Raw genomic sequence first — 20,655 nt, forward strand, 5'->3', positions numbered from 1 at the left:
AAAACGTCATTAGTGAGGACTTGGCAAGCAAAGCGTGAAACAGGGTTATTTGAGAAAGTATAGTCAGCCAAAGTCAGTTTGCACTGGGACGGTTAGAGGCGTGAGTGTAGGAAAGCGTTCGGAAGTATTTTTGCGGTGCTGGCTACCAGGGTCCAGGAGGAAGTGGACTGCATCATGTTCCTGGGGAAGCACTATGCCCGAGACACCCCACTACACCCTACCCCCCCTCCCCACCTCCTCACCCCATCCCATCCCCCTACCCCCGACCCCCGACAGCAGAAGTAGGACTGCAGGGTTAGGCAGCTTCCTGGAGATACATCAAAGATGATTGCTCATATTTAAACATACCAACTTGTACGCATCCCACAAAATATTTCTAGCCCTCTGCTGCCAACAACTTCCGGTCTTTTATTCACTTGGTAATTTTTCCTGGTATAATTCTGGGAGAGTGGTGCGTGTGGTGTTGCTGCCGTGAGTCTGGGTTGCATGGCTTCGTAGAGTACATTATACAGAGCTATTAAACAGATGATGCTCAAAATATTTGAGGTAGCAAAATAAAGCATAACTTTACAACACAATTTCATACACATCTGCTGGCTTGTGGCCTTCATCTCCCATCTCTAAAATAGATGTGATAATAGCAGGAATGATGAAGACTTGCTCAATTGCCCACATGGCCAAGAGAGTGGAGCCCTAACCCTGAGTGAGGTGGTACACGCCTGTGAGCCCCGCCCCAGCTACGTGGGAGATTAAAGTAGTTAAATCCAGGAATTCAATGTCAGCCCATAAAGGAGGGAGGGAAGGGAAGAGAGAGAGAGAGAGAGAGAGAGAGAGAGAGAGAGAGAGAGGAAGAAGAAGGAGGAGGAGGAGGAGGAGGAAGGGAGGGAGAGAGGATGAATACTAGATTTTAGAAGAGCAAAGACCCCAGAGCTGATTTCCAGGACTTTCCAATCACTTAACAGATATTTATCCATGAACTAATGATGGATGAGTGGAAGAGAGGGAGGGAAAAACTTGCTATGAGTATCTCTAAAAAAAAAAGAAATCCCAGAAACGCTCCCTAAATCTGGAATGTATGGATGCATGAATTTCCTGTAGGGGTGTTTCATAAAATTGTTCTTTCCAAAGAACTCTGACAGGGTGACGGCACCACTGGGGCCATGCAGTCACCAGGCAGCTCAGTCTTCAGGAATGGCTTACTGCCAGGCAGGAATAACAGTGACACCTAGTGACACTTGTAATTATTGTCTCCAAAGAACTACACTTGACAACTTTTAAAAAGAAAACTCCCGCTTAGACCAAATACAAAGGTGATGTGTGTAATCTGTGTTTGTCACCATTTTTCAATGCGTGAGCTTTTTCTTCAAAACTAGAGTATGTGGGCCAACCTGGTCTGCAGAGTTCCAGGACAGCCAGGGCTACACAGAGAAACCCTGTCTTGAAACAAACAAACAAACAAACAAACCAAACCAAACAACACAACACAACAAAACTGCAGTGTGTGCTACACTTTCACTGGCTCATTCTGTTTCTCAGGTGACAGTCTCATGGGATCTTTCCACACCAGGTTTCTCAGCACTTCCTACATTCATATTTCAAGGACTGGGCTTACGGTTTTTAAGGCATAACATTTATTTAAAAATTTAGTGTGATTTTACATATGAGCACGGCTGTTTTGTCTGCATGCGTGGCTGTTCACCATGTGCCCAAGGAAGCCAGAGGAGGGAGCTGGGTCATCCGGAACTGGATGGAGTTACAGTTTAAACCAACAACGCCAAGAGAAGGCAGCTGTAGCCCCTGGCAGCTGCCTGGAGGAGGAGAGAGGAGAGAGTAAAAACCGCATGGAGATGAGCCACGTGGTGGACAAGCAGCCACACGGCAGGAGAAAGTCAGGAAGCCCAACGCCCCAGGAAAAGCTTGCTTGGGCTCTGGCCAGCATCCAAAAGGATGACAGAAGGGAAGAAAAAGGAAAAGGTTGTGCCATTCTGAGAGTTGGGACTGAGAGAGGAGGCAGGTTAGCAGAGCCTCGTGACAGCTCAGGAGCAGCAGGTGAGAGATTCAGGACAGGAGCAACACAGGTCTCAGTGAAAGGTGGAGCTGGAGACACTCAGTGGTGGAGCATGATCTGCTCTTCCAGAGGACCCAGGTTCAATTCCTAGCAACCACATGGCAGCTCACAACTGTCTCTAACTCCAGCACCACAGGATTTGACACCCTCATACAGACATACATTTGGGCAAAATACCAGTGCACATAAAATAAAAACTTTTTTTAAATCATAAAAAAAAAAAAAAGACAGGAGACAATGGCATGTCTCCACCTAGAGGCAGATTCTGTTCTTTCCTGTACCCATAGAAAAATGCTCAGGACTTTACTTATGGAGACTCATGTAGCCCAGGCTGGCCTCAAACACTACACAGGCGAGCTGACCTTGACTTGACCTTCTGGTCCTCCCACCCTCACCTCCCAGTGCTGAGGCCACAGGCTGTGCTGCCACTTTTGTATTTTTATGCAGTGCTGGAAACCGAACCTAAGGCTTCAGAAGTAAATACGAGGCAAGAACCCTACCAAAGAGCCAAACCCTCAGGCCCCGCCATGACACTTAAGAGGTTTATACACACACGCTCCAATGGCTATAGGATCAGCAAAGTTCTCAAGAGATAGCCTTGTCCAACACAAGGGTATTATTATTGGACATGGATGTTGCTTTGTCTTAAACATTGAACATACCTCCTGGTACCCTACACCCGTCTTTCCCGTCTTGCTTTTAGCAGAGCAATACAATGAACATACAGACGGCTCCGAGGCAGGGATAACGAGCTGGAGTGGGGGTCAGCAGGCCGAAGACAGCCAGGTCCGCATTAGCCTGAGCCAAGTGGCTGCGTCTCTGGATGCGGGTTCCCTAGGTGGCCTTGCTTCCTCGTTGCCACTGTTCTACACACAGCAACAATGAGTTTTTCAAACATAAACCATGTTTGGTTGTTGTTTTCCTACCTAAACTGGAGGGATTCCCCACGTGGATTGTAACCAGCGACATCATGGAGTTGAGAGTATCTTCCTCTTCTCCTTGTTGTCACTGTGGCTTGGGAGGAGTCGGCTCCTGTGAGTGGTCAGCCTCACCTGCCTTTGGCATAGGGACCCTCTTCTTGTCAAACAGACCTCAACTGGGCCATAGCTCCCTGGGGGTGTTTCTGTCCACATCCTGCCATGCAGGGTTCGCCACAAGCACACAATGTATTTGCTATTAATTATTACATCTCTGCCTAGAATCTGAGCCCTATAATAACAGTGGCCTCGTCGGGTAGCAGGCTGGTGTCTGTTCTGCCTAGTCTAACCCACATGACAATTCTCTTGTGACACCTTGTGGCGAGTCTCAGATTCTAAGTGGGAACAGGAGCCTCAGGCGAATGCTTGTATTCTGGATGGGAGCTTCGGCTTTTCCAAATCTCCATCAGTGAGACGTGGTACCATTGCTCCAGCAGCATAGCGCGAACACTCACCTGACTGTTCTCGTCCCCCACCCCGCCCCCAGCAACAGCTGGCTCCCTTAAAAGATGACAGAAGAGTACAGCGAGTGAAAGGACAGCAGGAGAAGCCACCCAGCGTGCTGCACTGAGCTGCAGGGCACAGGCCGTGAGCAGTGCCTGCCCTGGCGTTCAGTAACACTGCCTCTCTCTCCTCCCCTCAGTGAGTCTACTCTATGCAGCTGTCCTCAAGCACATCTGTAGTTGCTTTAATGTTTATCCTTTAACTTTCCAATGAGGTTTGAACATAGGGCCTTATATACGCTGAGTACAGGACTACCACCAACCCACACCGCAGCCCGCTTGTAACATTTGTCTTCTGCAAAGGACTACCACCAATCCATACCACAGGCTGCTTACAACATTTGTCTTTTGCTTTCTCCCTGGTGCTTAATTTCCTGAAAAAATTTTCAAATAATTATTTTACTCCAAGATGATTTTAGATGTCAGCAATGATTACTGAATTCTGCCCCAGTGTAATGAAAAAGCACTGGCACTTGGGGCTTTCTGTAGGCCCTGGCTTCTGTACCGTGAGCTCTGGAGTAAGAGAGAAGCGTTATTCTCACCAACAGTGACCAGGCCCACCCCAATTTACAGAGCAGGCTGGGGGTGTGGCTGAGGTGCAGTGTGCTCAGGTCAGCGTGTTCAGTCCTCTGCAGTCACCTCCCCTCTAGTGCAGGGTTGGTGATGACCCCGTCATCAGGAGCCAGGAAGGCGTGGTGCTACACAGTGAACGGCACTGATTCAGAATTAATGTTACACCAGTGAAGCCTTCACGTAGCAGCCCATACTCAGCCCTCAGCTGACACCGCCACAGAAGCAAGATAAAGATCAAGGTGTATTACTAGCCCTAAAGATGCCAAGGTATATTTAAAAGTTCTGAAGAACTGTCCCAGGGACGTGAAAGTTATAAAGTCTGAATTTTACAAAGTTGGGAACGTGAAGAAAGGACTGCCCCAAACTATCACTTGTTTGTTTTATACTCCAGTTGAGTCAGCATAATCTTTATTTCAAAATAACATTTTTATTATGTAAAAAAATGTAAAAAATCCAGCAAAACCAGAAATACCAGAAATACGGATATATTTTCCTGGGCTTTCACATTTGTTGATTTTTATTCGCATCTCATTTTCAATACAATTTACAGCATTGTCCCCATTTCCAGTCTGATTATACAAGTGCTAAGAGACAGAAAGGTCTGGAATAAATACATTAGAAAAGAGGCAAAGCTGTGAACCTAAGTGGCATGCAGTGGGCCCTAGGAGGTGGAAGGAGTGTCTGAGAAACGCAGTGAGTAAGGTACCGCACAGGACGCCCAGCGGGCGTCCTCAGTCGTCCTTGTCCTTGGCGCCGTGCTTGAGGATGCGTGTGAACTCGATGTAGTTGAAGTTGCCCTTCTTGTCGATGGGGGCCTCCCGGTAGAGCTCATCCACCTCCTCGTCTGTGAAGCGGTCGCCCATGGTGGTCAGCAGCTCCCTCAGGTAGTCCTCCTGGATGGTGCCTGGACGGGAACAAAGGACAGACTCACAAGGAGGCCACGGCAGTTCCAGGTCGGACCAGCCTGCGCCGTCGCCGCCTCACCACCTGCCACAAACCCCCACTTCCCAATCGCTTCCAAGTGCTTTAGTAAATATTAAAGGATCTGAAGAGCTTCGAAATGGAGAGATGGCTCAGTGCAAGAGCTCCGACTGCTTTCCAGAGGACTGCGGTTCAATTCCCAGCACCGCACATAGTGGCTCACAGCCATCTGTAACCTCGGTTCCAAGGGCTCTTATGCCTTCTTCTGACCTCTGAGGGCACCAGGCACGCACCTGCTACATACACATATACACAGGCAAAACATTTATATAGAGAATGGAGATTTTACATCTTCTTAAAAACCACAGTCTACTGGGCTAGTGAGATGGCTCAGTTTTTAAGAACACCGGCTGCTCTTCCAGAGGTCCTGAGGTCAACTCACAAGGTGGCTCATGACCATCTATAATGGGATCTGATGCCCTCTCCTGGCATGTAGGTGTACATGCAGACAGACTACTCTAAAATTAGAAAATAAATAAACAAGTAAATGAAAATACAAAATAAAACCAAAAAACATAGTATAGAAATATAAAGTCAAGTCAGAGTAAGAGGTGGCTGCCCAGAACAGAAGGGAGTGCCACCCGGACCGGCAGTGCAGGGAGCGCAGCTCAGTCAGCCAGGAAGAGAGGACCAAGCGAGGGAGGAACCAGGTGATATGAGAGGCCAGAGGCGCCGTTACCTGTCGCTTCCTCGTCAAAGCAAGCGAAGGCGTTTCTGATGACATCCTCAGGGTCTGTGCCGTTCAACTTCTCTCCAAACATGGTGAGGAACATGGTGAAGTTGATGGGGCCCGGGGCCTCGTTCATCATAGCGTCCAGGTAGGCGTCAGTGGGGTTCTTCCCTGTCAGAGTGCACACGGGGCAAAGACAAAACCACCTCAGTCCGGATCCTTTGGCTACTGTTATGCTACCAAACGTATTTTTTAAAAAGGTTTTTATTACATTTATTTTGCGTGTGCACACACATCACATGTGTGAGGTCTGAGGACGACTCTCAGGAGTCAGTTCTCTCCTTCCACAGGAATTCCAGGGATCAGACAAAAGCTCCAGCTTCTTAACACTTTTCATTAAAAAAACCAAAACTCTCAAATGTTGATGGGGAACACCACATTGGCACATGCTGAACACAGATTCTTCCGTAGTGGGTCACCGGGGGTTGTTATTAAGAGAAAACCCACAGTAATGTTTCTAATTATGATACAGTTGTATGAAAATTGGTAGCTTAAAAACTATTTATAAGCTGATCATTTGGGTTAAAACAATTAGGTCAGTTGGGACTGGCAGTTTATTTTGGACGATATTAAAGAAAGCACTGCTGGCCCCAAGTGCAACCCTCTTGCCTCATCCTCCTGCATGCTGACAGATGACCCACCGTGCCAGGCGTGACCTCGAGTGCGCACAGTCTTGTTTGTGAAGGGAAACCTTGATCTCTATTCCCATGGAAAACGCCCGACAGCGAGGCGGGTCGGGGAGGGGTGGGGGAGGGGTGGTAGCTACAGAGCTCCCCAAAGGAAAGGTCTTGGAGAAGGAGTTTGAAGACCGGTTCACTGGAGCCGGGAGGTGGAAGAACTGGACCCCAAACCCAGTACTGCAGACACAGAACGTAGCGCCATCTCCCGCCCAGCCTCCTTGACTCTTAACCCTCGAGGAGGCTGACACCAGCATCTCACAGGGCCCTGCAGCCATGAAGCTGACACACAGGAAAAGCTGTGTTGACGGGACCTTAGAGCTAAGGAAACATCTGAGTTTATACCAGTTATAACTCTAGTTATACCAGACTGAGATCTGACGGGCAGTCTGAGCCAGGATCTGGCTGAACGTTTCTCTGCCCCACCACACCTATCTCCTCAACTCACCTGTGCTAATGGAGCCACTGAGCAAGAAAAACAAGTGGGGAAAAAAAAAAAAGCTGGGTGTGGTGGTGCACTCAGGAGGCAGAGGCAGGCAGATCACTGTGAGTTCAAGGCCAGCCTGGTACAAAGTGAGTCCAGGATAGCCAGGGCTATTACACAGAGACACATGTCTCGAAAAACAAAACACCACAACACAACACAAGTAAAAAGCTGCCCTTCCGTCTGCTCGTCTAACCGGCTGTCCTGCAGCACCCTGGGAAGCGAGGGCAGGAATGACTGTAGCCCAAAGAGTCAACAGAGTTCTCAGAGTGAAACAGGGATCTAAAATGGATCTTGTTTGTGTGTGCGTGCGCATGTGTCTGTGCGCGCACACACACGCCAGTGTCATGGAGTACATGCTGAGGACAGAGAACGTTTCCAGGAGCCAGGCCTCTCCATCCTGGGGCTCACACTGAGGGCACCAGCTTTGACAGTGTGCGCCTTTATTTGCTAAGCCATCCCATCTATGGTTTTTAGAAAAAAACTAAATTCTTTCCTCTCTTTTTTTTTAATCATAAGAAAGATCATTATGGGGATCTCTTTTCCTGGGGTCCATTTTTGAGTAACATTGCCCTTCCTTCCCAGACAATTGTTAGTTGTGTCACCTCTTTGCTCATGACCTGTCTTCCACTGACTGGATATTTATTGCCCACTGTGCATTATTAGTGGCTTTTGTTACTACGTCTTCTGATCCTTTACATCTAGCCACCACCAACACACACACACAGACACACGCGCACTCACACATGCACACACATGCGCGCGCACAGCTTTCAGGCCCACACAGGCACAATCTACTTAGCTAACCCAAACAGTACCTGCCAGGCCCTTTCCCTGCGGCTGATCGCCCTCATGCCTGGCCCAGCCCTGCTAAGGCCCCCCCCAACACCTGAAAGCTTTTCAAAGGCCATTTGGGACGAGGATTAAATCTCAAAACAAATGATTCAGAGACGGTTTATCACCAGGGAAAATGCACATGAAAGGCTACCTAGGGAAGCCAGCATGTCGTGCAAGTCCTCCTTGTCGATGAAGCCATCCCGGTTCTGGTCGATCATGTTGAAGGCCTCTTTGAACTCCTGGATCTGGGACTGGTCAAACATGGCGAACACATTGGATGTTGCCCGCTGAGGGCGCTTCTTGGTGGTCTTGGTCTTTGCCTTTTTGCTCGACATGGTGGCGATTTAAATCTGAAATTAAACAAAAACAACGTATAATACGCAAAGCAAAAGGGTATACACACACCTAGAATAGCTTTTTCTTTCCTTTCAAAAACGGGGTCTCCCTGTGTAGCCCTGGAACTCACAAAGATCTGTTTGTCTCTGCCTCCTACGTGCTGGGATTAAAGCTGTGTGCCACTATGCCCAGCTAGAGTAAAAATATCTTAGTAAAGACATTTACTTTGATAAGGTAGGAATGAGTGCACCCAAGCTTATTTTCAATGTGGCAGTTAAAGTGGATTTTGAAAGCATATGCTAACAATTTATCAATATGTTTTCCATCACATTTCACAAGCTAATTTCGTTTTTGTTCTATTTGCTTTTCTGAAACAGCGTTTTCTCTACGGAGCCCTTTCTCTCCTGGAACTCTGTAGCAGTCCAGGCCTAAGCTCTGCCTCTATGAGTGCTGGAATTCAAGGTGTGGGCGACCACCACCCAGCAAGACTAATTTCGTTTAAGTTTTAGCTTTTATTTTTAATTCTGTGTGTTTTTGTTTATGTCTGTGTATGGGTGTGAGCACACGAGTGCAGGTGCCCATGGAGGCCAGAGAAGGGTGCTGGAGCCCCTGGGGTTGCAGTTACAGGGAACTGAACACACTCCCAACGCAGAGCAGGTGAGCTCCTAACCACTGAGCCGTGTCCCTGGCCCCAAGACTAACCCACTGGGAGTTCTAGGAAAACACGGAACCACAGAGGCTGAGCACCGCGTGCCAAGCACTTCTCTGAAGGAGCAGAGCCCCAGCATATAAACCTCTTACAGTCGCCAGGCTGGGTTTTCCCATTTAGCCCTCACAACCACCAAATATGACAGGTACTCTCTACTACCAATATGAAAAATCTCTCAGAACCCCAAATTTTCATCATCCAGATATTCTACCTATTATAATGCAATGGTGAGAACTAAGCATACACTGTACACAGGACTAAGGTAGCCAGATATGGTGTTCACCTTTAAAACACATCATCTGCTGGACATGGTGGCGCACGCCTTTAATCCCAGCACTCGGGAGGCAGAGGCAGGAGATCTCCGAGTTCGAGGCCAGCCTGGTCTACAGAGCGAGTCCCAGGACAGGCAGGGCTGCACAGAGAAACCCTGTCTCAACCAAACAGAACCCATGCAGCCCTCACGTCCCCACATCCCCTTAGCTGTCCCTCTTCATCATCTTCCCGTGTGGAGGCTTCGCTGTTACCTCCACTCTGACAGCCACCAGCAACTTAATTTTAGCTGGCAAACAGATGATAATTCCCATGTCTATTTGCAAATAGGGTGTCATGGAGTTGAGGCTCACCCTGAATTCAGTACGTAGCTCAGGGTACCTTAAAGCCTTGGTCCTCCCATCTCTGTCTCGAGTGCTGGGGCTGCAGGCATGGTACATGCCCTGGCTGCATTTTAAACGACGTAAATGCATGCATGGCAGTGCTTTGGTCAACAGCAGCATGTTCAAAGGTATATGGCACACAGTCTTGGTCTGCGGTAAGCTGTTCTATCTGGTTCTGTGTAAATGAACCCCATGTTGTCTGCAGAGCACTGAGACTGCCGGACAGAGCAGGTCTCAGAATCCATCCCACTAGAGGACAATGCAGAACTGCAAGCAGGACACCCCACTATCATGCCAGCTTTGGAGTTAGAGGTCAGGTTCAAATGAATCACAAAGGACTAGCCGTACATAACTTTCCTGCTGTGTTTTTGTCTAGCTGATAAAGACCAGCCAGAACTCTAGCCATGCTAGCTGGTCAACAGGAAGGACTTCTGGCTTTGCACTTTCTATTCAGTGTCTCTTCTGAGCTTAGCTTGATTTTGAGGGTCAGTTTTGATTTATACTCGCTTCATGGCATCAACTTTCATCATCCCAACACCTTGCCTTCCCCTTGTATCTGTTCTGCATAATGTTAATTTTTCTTCTCCTTCCTGTAACTTAGCTTGATATTTGACTATAGTTATATTGAAGTGAAATGAAGAATAGAATGTGGTCTACTAGCTATGATTTTGACTTTTCTTTCTCTTTTCTGGCTGCTGCTGCTAGGGCCTTGTCTTACCTAGGATTGCAATTGGGGTGATAAAACACCGTGACTAAAAGCAACTTAGGGAGGATACAGTGTATTTGGCTTACACAGTCTATCACTGAGGGAAGCCAGAGCAGGGGCTCACACAGGCAGGGACCTGCAGGCAGGGGCTGATGCAGAGGCCATGGAAGGGCCCATCTTACTAGTTTGCTTCCCATAGCTTGTTCAGCCTGCTTTTTTTGTAGAACATAGGGCCACCTGCCCAGGGATGGCACCACCCACAATGGGCTGGGCCCTCCCCTATCAATCACTAACTAAGAAAATGGTCTGCAGCCCATCTTATGGATGCATTGTCTCAATTGAGGTCCCCTCCTCTCAGATGACTCTAGCTTGTGTCAAGTTTAATTAAACCTAGCCAGAATAGGCTTAAACCCAGGCTTTCATGCATGTTATAACATGTTCTCCCAATGAGCTATACCTCCACCATGCGTGCTATAACATGTTCTCCCAATGAGCTATACCTCCTGCATGCATGTTATAACATATTCGCACAATGAGCTATATCTCCAGCATGCATGTTATAACATGCTTGCCCAATGAGCTCCAGCCCCTACTGAGTATCTTAATGCTTTACACACACCCTGAAACTGTTAGCTCAAAGCTTTTCTCATGTGAAAAGTACTGATCGTATTTCAAGATTTCATAGATACTAGCAGCCTAAAGGCACAGATAAGTTCCATTAGCCAGTTGTTTTTGCAAAGTTACTAAAGAGTAATTTTATTTAAAAAACAATGTGTCAGTTGTATCATGCTAAATGTATCCTACATTAAACATCTGTGAGGTTTAATTAGCGTTCTTCAAGAAGGCAATGACAAGACAGGACCAAATGGAAAGATTTGATCAGGGAGTGTGATTAGTGAAAAAAAACCGAGGGGCAGTGGCACACGGCCTCCCCTAGTGCAGCAGTCTGGGAGGGGCAGTGGCACACGGCCTCCCCTAGTGCAGCAGTCTGGGAGGGGCAGTGGCACACGGCCTCCGCTGCTGCGGCAGTCTGGGAGGGGCAGTGGCACACGGCCTCCCCTAGTGCAGCAGTCTGGGAGGGGCAGTGGCACACGGCCTCCCCTAGTGCAGCAGTCTGGGAGGGGCAGTGGCACACGGCCTCCCCTAGTGCAGCAGTCTGGGAGGGGCAGTGGCACACGGCCTCCGCTGCTGCGGCAGTCTGGTCTCCAAAAGGAAACGGGAAGGAGGCTGAGGGGTGAGAACGCGGTCACTGACCGCCTGTCGCGCTGTAGCGCACTCTCGCTTTTACATACTCTTTCAGTATTTACGATCCTCTTCCCTCCATCTAAGTGCTGGGAGATTTAGATTTTTAGGGTTGGGGATAACTTAGTGGTAGAGCCCATATGTTCAAGGTCCTGGGTTCAATCCTCAGACGTACAAATACACACACACACACTCGGCATTTATAAAAATTAAACATACACAGGAGTTGAAAAGCGAGCAAAGGTGTATGAACTATAATCTGACTGTCTAGGCTTTCTCCACTTTCCCGACTCCTCCTCACTCCAGCCCCAGCAACTGCTTCAAACTGTCTTTCTCTGGGCTCTACTGTGCCTGACACAGGCCTAGGCTGGACTCTGGGGACGCTGTGCCCCACTACAGTCTCAGCTCTCCACTCCCAGGATCAGCCCTCCTGGATTGTCTTCTCCACTCGCTTAAACATTGGGGTTTTTCATGTCCTGGCATTTCTGACAGGGTTCATGATGCATCCCAAGCTGGTCTAGAATTCTCTACCCTCCTTCCTCCCCAGTACGCTGCAGGCATATACCACCACACTGGGATCCATGAGTGTGTAGCCTCCAAGCCAGTCTCTGCCACTTAGTTGCATCAAAATTCCCCTACATGGCATAAAGCTCTTACATGGTCTCATAGCTCAGCATCCGGCTCCGAGCCGCCACCTCCAGGCGGGCACTTCACCTGGTGCTCCAGAGTCAACTCCAGCTGCCCGGGAAACACGCCCACTGGGACATCCCACAGACACCGCAAAACCAGCACGCTGAAAACGGAGTCCACCATCCCCTCTCCCACCTTCCCAGCTTTCAGATTTCTCAGCCAGGAAGCCAGGAGTCACCCTCCCCCGTGAACCAGTAGAGTCCTCTGTGTGCTCACCTCCTCATTCTCTGCCAGCATGAAGAGCCCCATCTCCATCCCTCACGTCGACGTACTCTCGCCTCTCCAGTGCCACAAACATGCACTGCCACACTTGGTGTTTTTAAAAAGCAATCTTTCTTTGTGTGTGCCTATGCATGCACATGGCTATCAGGGGACGCTTGAAATCGGTTTCCTCCCACCACATGGGCTTTGGGGATGAAACAGAGGCTGTTGTCAGACTGGACAGAAATGGCCTTCATGCACTGAGACACTGCATCAGCACCAAGTATTCTATGTATCATTGGATGTATGTATGTATGTATGTATATATGTATGTGTCTGTCTGTCTATCTATCTATCTATCGATCGATCTATCCTCATTCTCAGGAGAAAAAAAAAATATGAGTGAAAAGGTTTAAGAGCCTGGCACTAAATGAAACTTCCTGCCTTCAAAATATGCAAGTGCAGACTGGACATTAAATACCTCCCCACATCAGCCATGCTCAACCCTACTAGAGGGAATTTCTATGTACGTACTCCCTCTTTCATGCTAATGTCTCTCCTAGTTATTTTAACTCACTTAGAACCTTTCAGTGACCAACGGAGGCAAGCATGGTCTCTGAGCAGCCTCTGCACTCGGATCACAGACAAGTGGTATTCTCATAGAAATCCTAACTATAGTAAAGAGACTATGGATAGTGCCACTGTCCCAGAGAAACCACACAGGTAGCTCCACTGTCCCACAGAAACCACACGGATAGTGCCACTGTCCCAGAGAAACCACACGGATAGTGCCACTGTCCCAGAGAAACCACACGGATAGTGCCACTGTCCCAGAGAAACCACACGGATAGTGCCACTGTCCCAGAGAAACTACACGGATAGTGCCACTGTCCCAGCAGTGACTGGCAGGTAGAAGCCACAGCTTGGATCATCATGCAGTGTAGCAGGTCAGACTGGGTCAATAAGTGACTGCATCTTCTTCCATTAGCCATGACTTAACAGAGAAACCTTTACGTTCAATTATTAATGAAAGTGCTTTGTCTGTGTGTGTGGGGGGGCACCTAACCCAACCCGCTGCCTGGAGATTTACAGCCATAGATATAGATAAGAGAGCCCGGAATGCAAGTTACCTTTAATAAAAAACAAACAAACAAACAAAACAAAAAACCAGGCACTTCCTCTTCATACACTTTATTATTTCCCCACATTCCTAACACAGTGACCTAAGGGGTCTTGTATTGCCAGGTCACACGTAGGAGGGGATGTGGGGAGCTGGCTTTACAGGTGATGCAGATGTCTGACGTCCAAGTCAAAGCTCAGGGACATGCCATTAGTAAGCAGAACTCTGTGAGTCTCATTCTGCTTGCCCGGCTTCCTCAGGCTTGTAAAGATGCTCAGAGTGCATACTGCGGCGGCCTATGGCCTCCAACATCCCTCGGATGCTCCCCCAGGTGCCTGTTATCTCCATGTGGCCAATGAACACTGCTCTCCCAGCACCATCTCTGAAGCTTATAAAAAACGATGCCAGAGTCTTAGACACTCCCTCACAGAAAGGGAATGCTGGGAGGGGAGGCCAAGAATTTCATGGGTTGTTTCATTGGCTAAGAGCACTTGCTGTCTTGCAGCCGACCTGGGCTCAATTCCTAGCACTCACACGGAGGCTCACAACTGTCTGTGTAACTCTAGTCCCAGGCATGCACGTGGTGCCTAGATACACACGCAGGCAAAACACTCATAAACATGAAGTAATTAGATAAAATTTTTACAATGCAATAGGCAATTCCAGCTTATAGCTAAGGTTGAGACCCTTCCCTCGGCACTGGCTTTACACGTCTCCTGCTTCCCCAGGCTCCTCAAAGCTGCTCGTTTCGGGCAAATGGTGATACAGGAGGCCTGGACTCCACCTCCAGTTCTGGCATGAGCAGCTGCTTGACCTTTGGCTACTTTAGTTACCCCATTTTCCTCAGCCACATAGGGGGCAGCTCATGGGCTAGGAGGACAGCTCAGTGGCCGCTTACCCTTTGAGCACGAGGAACTGAGTTCGAGCCTAAGACCTGTGACTGGTGATGCACGCAGGGCAGTGATGAGATGGTGGGAGGCTACGTCTCAAAGAGAAGTGAACACACCTGAGGAATGGCACCAGTCCTTTGGCCCCCACATGCATGTGCACACATGCACACATACTGAGAGGTAGCTCACAGCCAATAACTGGCAGCTAGCAAATTGTATGTAGTCTGCAGGAAGGCTTGTTTAGAGCCCCCAAGATGACCTTTAAGATAGCTCTTTAAAAATTAGCTTGCCTTTTTTTTTTTTTTTAAATGTGATACTTACTTAAAAACCTGAACTTCAGACATCTTGAACAGTGGCAGAAGGAATCACTAGATCAGCACACCCAGATTCCTGGAGTGATGAGTACTCAATGAGCACAAGCCCCCCCACACACACACGCACACACAGTGCGTGGTTCCTGGTGGCACTGAAATTCCTCCCCGCCTTGCCAAGGTGATAGCCAGGCCCCAACATGACCTGGACAGCTGTCACTGCACAGCGGCCGAGCAGAGTGGACCTGTGTGAGCAATGGTGGGATATGAGATGATGGCGGCTGGCAGACACTGCTTGCCCTGCTGTGAGTCTATCTGCACAGGGTGGCAAGGAGCTGAGGCCTTCTACGGGAAGCCGGCAGCAACTGGCCAGCCAAGTGAGTGAGCCACAGTGGAGACAACCACACAGGAGTCAACTACCCAGGGATTCCTGGCTTTCAAAGACTGGGATTTATAAGCCAGGTGTGGTGGCACACGCCTCAGATTCCAGGCAAGCTGGAGGCAAGCTAAAGACCTTATCTCAAAACAAAACAAAACAAAAAACCCCAAAACAACAGCAACAAAACCCAGGCATTGCCCTATACGTGCTCAAAACAAAACTGAGAGTGATTTGTTGTTATAAACGGGAAAGCAGCAATGCCCCCAGTTCTGTGACTTCTTTAATAGCGAGATGAGGAAGCATTTTTGTTTTGGGATTAGAGTCACAGAATTCCAGAAAGTTCAAAAGGACCAGCCAGGTGGCCAGGGGATTTTCTATTTCTGGTCAGAAAACGTAACCACAATAGAACTTCCGGATCTGTACTGTCTCTCCCACACCACTCTTCTCTCCCCTCCGGCGTCACCGCTATCCTATTTCCTACTCCTCTACTGCTTTGCAGGTCTTTCTCGTTTGCTAATTGCAGCTTTCTTCAAAGTTTTGTCCTTGAATGTGCTTAAATGCTGGTTGAAAAATATGTATCACAAAGGTACCACTCAAGGTGGGTGTGGCACCGCACACCTGCAGTCTCTGTACTCTCCAGGCCGAGGAAGGAGGAGAGGATTGCCCAAATTTGAGTCTAGCCTGAGCTACAAACAACACAAACCATAAAAATCTAAAAATAAAAGTTTCTAGTGACTGTGAGCCAATTAAGGAGAAGAAAAGGGTGGGACTGGTTTTGTGGGCTGGAGAGCCGGCTCAGTCAGAGTGCACGCGGCTCTAGCAGAGAGCCAAGATGGGCAACCGCAGCTCCCGGGGTGTAAGGCCTCTGTGGCACCTTCATCCACTCACACGCACACAGTCCGCCCATGCACATAATTAAATCTTTACAGCAGAAAGAGTTCTAGTTCTAGCCCAGCCTCGCTAGGACGGATGCTGAGGTGCCCAGGACAGATGCTCACGGTGGGGACTCACTAGGACGGATGCTGAGGTGCCCAGGACAGATGCTCACGGTGGGGACTCACTAGGACGGATGCTGAGGTGCCCAGGACAGATGCTCACTATAGGGACTGTGCAGTGACAGGTTCTTGATTTGTCAGCACATTCACAGGAGGAGGTATGGAGGGCAGAAACCTTTAAAAATTTCATTTCATGTTTCCCAGTGTCTGTCAGAATTTCACAGGGATCCTCACATAATTAGCATAGACAAGATTTGAAAGCAGCAATAAGGGAAATCAGTACATAATCAAATTAAAATGCTTCACAAAACTAACCTCACATACTTACCGTAACTGAACACCCAGGGAAGAACCCAGGGAAGTCACAGATGTTAACATCATCCCAGAAAGCCCCAGAAGTCAACTGTGTACCTCACACACACCACCCCCCGCCCCCAGCAAATCTTGATTGAATTTCTTTTTCTTTTTTGAGACAACCCTTACTACATAGACAAGGCTGAGCTCAAACTCAGGACTCTGCCTCAGCTCCCAGAGTGCTGAGATTAGAGGTATTTGCGACCTTGACTGCTCTGGTCTGGGTTTCTTTAAATCAAATGATGATCATATGCTTATGTCGGCCTGACTTTTTTTATTTATTTTTAATTTGCTCACTTTACAGCCCGATTGCAGCCCCTCCTTTGTCCCCTCCCGGGGGCCCCCCATCCCCCCTCCCCTGCTCCCTATTCCTCAGAAAGGAGGAGCCCTCCTCCCCTACCATCTGGCCTCAGCCTATCAAATCTCATCTGGGCTGCCTGAATCCTCTTCCTCTGTGGGCTGGCAAAGCTGCCCTGCCAGGTGGAAGTGACCAACATGTGGGGGCCAGAGTCCATCTCAGAAGTAGTCCCTACTCCCCATATTATGGGACCCACAAGGAGACTGTGCTGCCTATCTACTCCATCTGAGCAGAGGGTCTAGGTCCTAACCATGCATGGTCCTTGGTTGGTGCATCAGGCTCTGCAGCAGCCCCTCCTCCATCCAGATCCGTTGGCTCCGTTGGTCTCGCTGTGGAGCTCCTGTCCCCTCCAGGTCCTTCTATCCCCCATCTCTTCCATAAGACTTGCTGCGCTCCACCCCAAAGTTTGGCTGTGAGTCTCAGCATCTGCTTCCATCCTTCACTGGGTGGAGTCCTTCCGAGGACCTCCATGGGTGGCGGCTCCTGTCCTGCTCCCTCTCTTCAACTGCTTCCAGTGTCTCTCTCTCTCTCTCTGTCTTTTTTTTTTTTTTTTTTGGTTTTTCCCGACAGAGTTTCTCTGTATAGCCATGGCTCTCCTGGACTCGCTTTGTAGACCACGCTGGTCTCAAACTCACAGAGATCTGCCTGCCTCTGCCTCCGGAGTGCTGGGATTAAAGGCGTGCACCACCACCCGGCTCCAGTGTCTGTTCTATTTGCTCTTCCTAATGAGAATTAAGCATCCTTCCTCGGGTCCTCCAGGCTTGACTTCTTTAAATGTATTATTTCTAAAACTGACTCATTGTGTCTAGTTTATGATTGTCCTCCTCCTCTTTTAAAAAATGTTTCTGGCCAGGCATGGTGGCGCACGCCTTTAATTCCAGCACTTGGGAGGCAGAGGCAGGCAGATCGCTGTGGGTTCCAGGCCAGCCTGGACTACAAAGTGAGTCCAGGACAGCCAAGACTACACAGAGAGACCCTGTCTCGAAAAACAAACAAACAAACAAAAAGTTTCTGAGTGTGTGGGAATCAAACCCAGGGCCTCAGCACAGCGCGGGGAGCTGAACACCCAGGGCCTCAGCACAGTGCCAGGAGCTGAACACCCAGGGCCTCAGCACAGCGCGGGGAGCTGAACACCCAGGGCCTCAGCACAGTGCCAGGAGCTGAACACCCAGGGCCTCAGCACAGTGCTGGGAGCTGAACACCCACCCAACCTTTTACTCTTTTCTACTAATGAGTAGAATTACATTACCATACAATTTTTGTTTTTGTTTTTTGAGTCACGGTTTCTCTATGTAGCACTGGCTGTCCTAGAACTTGCTCTGGAGACCAGGCTGGCCTCAGAAATCCCCCTGCCTCTGCCTCCAGAGTGCTAGGGTTAAAGGTGTGCACTGCTGCCGCCACCACCCAGCCATGGCCATAGAATTTACAAATATTTTTTAAAAGCCTTTTGCCTATTTGCTTGGATTATAGTGTCTAGGAGACTGCCTTGTACATGGCAGGTGCCACATAAATACCGGGTAAGCCAGGACATACATACAATTAGTTTCTTCCCATCACAAACAATATTCCATACACAAATGTTCATGGACTTGAGCACTCCTAAAATAAGGCTTTTTGTCCAGTCTACCAACGGGTCGGCATACACTTGGCCAGTCTCATTTTCAAGAGACAACTTCACAAAACCCACCAGCCAGTTACCCTTTGCTGAACACTTGGAAGGAACATTATCAACACAGGCTGAACTACGGGCGTACCAGAGTGAGCGTACCACATGCACTAACAACTAGCCGTCACAACAGCTGATAATGCAGGCTGTTGTGGTACCGATTTCCCAGACAAAAGCTAGCAAGTGGCAGGACATACACCTAGGAGATCCAGTCACAGGACACAGCCCACCACGACAGTTTCAGCTGACGCAACCCCGCAAGGCCAGCATGTACCCTGGGGCTCAGAAATGATGCCTGCCATGAGGAATATTCTGAACCAAAGAGGCGCCTCTCTGACTGACCACTTTTCTCTTCCAAAGTCTGAGGACCTGCCCATGGAAGGCACAGCACAAAGAACGGAGTAGCCAAGGCTACCTTCCTACCATGACTGGGAACAAGCCTAGATCCTCTAAAAATTGTATAATCTTCCTCTAAAACTGCAGACACGCCCCCCCAACCCATCCCCAACAAACAGCGAACAAGCTTGCTGAGGCTGACTTGGTTTCCTGTCTTTCTCCCTCCCTTGCACACAGTGAGTTTTGAATACTCTTTCTCCTGTTTTCTGCCTTCTGCCTTCTGAGGGAGGAAGGGAAATCCGATTCGCCTGTGGTGTGGAACTTGTCAGAGCCCAATCAAAGATGCTGGTAACCAGGTATGAAACTCTCCATACCTAGACAGCTGGTATCTCTCCACCTTGGGGAAGTGGGGACGCTGGACCCACCCCGGCCTTCCTAACCTTGGCCCCCATCACCCGGACATGTGTCCTTCAGAAGCTGCAGTCCAGTGGTCGCAGCCTCACTGAAGCACAAACACAGAGGGGCAATCATAGAATGCGTCTTATTTAACACAGTATCCAAAACAAACAAAAAGCCGTGCACTCAGACAGGAAGTGATCAGGGGTGTGTGCGCGTGTGCATGTGTTTGTGTGTGTAGAAGTGAGAGGGTATACAAAAATTTTTGCTGACATCATATGACTTCTTCAAATGCCTCACCTTTCAGGGTAACACTTTCAACGACCATAAACTAAAGGGGTCTATTGAATTAGAAAACGCTGTGATGTTTCCCTAACGCAGAGGACTACAGCAAAGCCATCTTTAACAAAAGCTGTCAACCTGATCATTGTTACTTCCTTATAGAGGAATCCAAGTGACTCCCTAAGGCCTCTTACGTAAAATCTCACTTCTGGTCAAAATTTCAACACACCTATAAAAAGGCCTAACTTAGCTAACTACTTTTATTTTACAGGCCCTCGCCCAGGGCACCTTCCTCATTCCCAGCGAGTGTTCGTTACTGTTCTCCTCCATCCGGGCTGGTGTCCTGTGCTTCCTGAACACACGATACGACTCTCACCTTTGGAGCTTTTGCTCCCGTTGCCTCCCACCAGAGATCCGCCCAGGTCTCCCGCAAGGAGCCCTTGCTCAGTAAGTCCCCAATTCTTCACACTTTCTTTGCATTGCCCTTTCCTAACAATGAACTAAATATCTGCAAGACGCAGTAGGACTGTGGAAACCGGCCCTTTTTTGCGTCTAACTGCGGGCTCTAGTTCCGGCTCGCGGCTCCCTCGGGCAGGAACCGCGCAGCCGCTTCTCCTCCCCCAACGCGCCCAGAACCGGCGCGCGCAGCGGAGCGGACACCCAGCCCGCAGCCGCCGCAGGTGCCCGCAGCCGGGCGCCAGGTGTCAGCCGTGCAGGCGGCGAGCAGGCAGGGCCGGGGCCTCGGCGGGAGTCCGCAGCCCAGGAGCCGCGCCAGGGCCTCGTCCCGCCCGAGCCCGCCGGCCGGAGAGGGGCGGACGCGACCTGGGGGTGGGGGCGCCCCGCGGGGCCGGGGTCCACTCACCAGATCCGACGCTGCACGCGCGAACCCGAGGACCCGGCCGGAGACTGCGACCAGCGGAGGGATGCGGGACGGTGGCGGCGCCGCACTTCCGGCCCGGGGGCGGGGCGGAAGGAGCACCGGCTAGCTCGGCGCGACCAACTGCGGCAGGGGGATGCTGCTGGCGGTCGGTGGGACCCAGGGCCCCGCAGCCAGGGAGGGACAGCGGCTAACCTGGCCGCGCGCTCCGACGAGCTCAGTCCCCGGTAGCCCTGAGCGCCGGTTGCCCAGCTCACCTGCACGGCGGCATCCCCCTGCCGCAGCCGCCCCCCGCCCAACGGCGTCCCCCGGCTCCCCGCGCCG

The 20,655-nt window shown here is 49.7% G+C and overlaps 1 protein-coding gene across 1 annotated transcript; it reads right to left on the bottom strand.

The window, feature by feature from the left end:
- Window positions 1-4,605: 4,605 nt before the first annotated feature.
- Myl12b (myosin light chain 12B) lies at window positions 4,606-20,476 on the bottom strand. The gene is made up of 4 exons (XM_051154494.1): window positions 20,317-20,476; window positions 7,982-8,180; window positions 5,782-5,943; window positions 4,606-5,025 (listed from the first exon to the last, which is right to left on the bottom strand). The coding sequence occupies exons 2-4, from the start codon at window positions 8,163-8,165 to the stop codon at window positions 4,853-4,855; spliced, it is 519 nt and encodes a 172-aa protein (XP_051010451.1). The 5' UTR covers window positions 8,166-8,180; window positions 20,317-20,476; the 3' UTR covers window positions 4,606-4,852.
- Window positions 20,477-20,655: the final 179 nt, after the last annotated feature.

This window comes from Acomys russatus, chromosome 12 (assembly GCF_903995435.1).
Source record: "Acomys russatus chromosome 12, mAcoRus1.1, whole genome shotgun sequence".
In the NCBI taxonomy this organism is placed as follows: domain Eukaryota; kingdom Metazoa; phylum Chordata; class Mammalia; order Rodentia; family Muridae; genus Acomys; species Acomys russatus.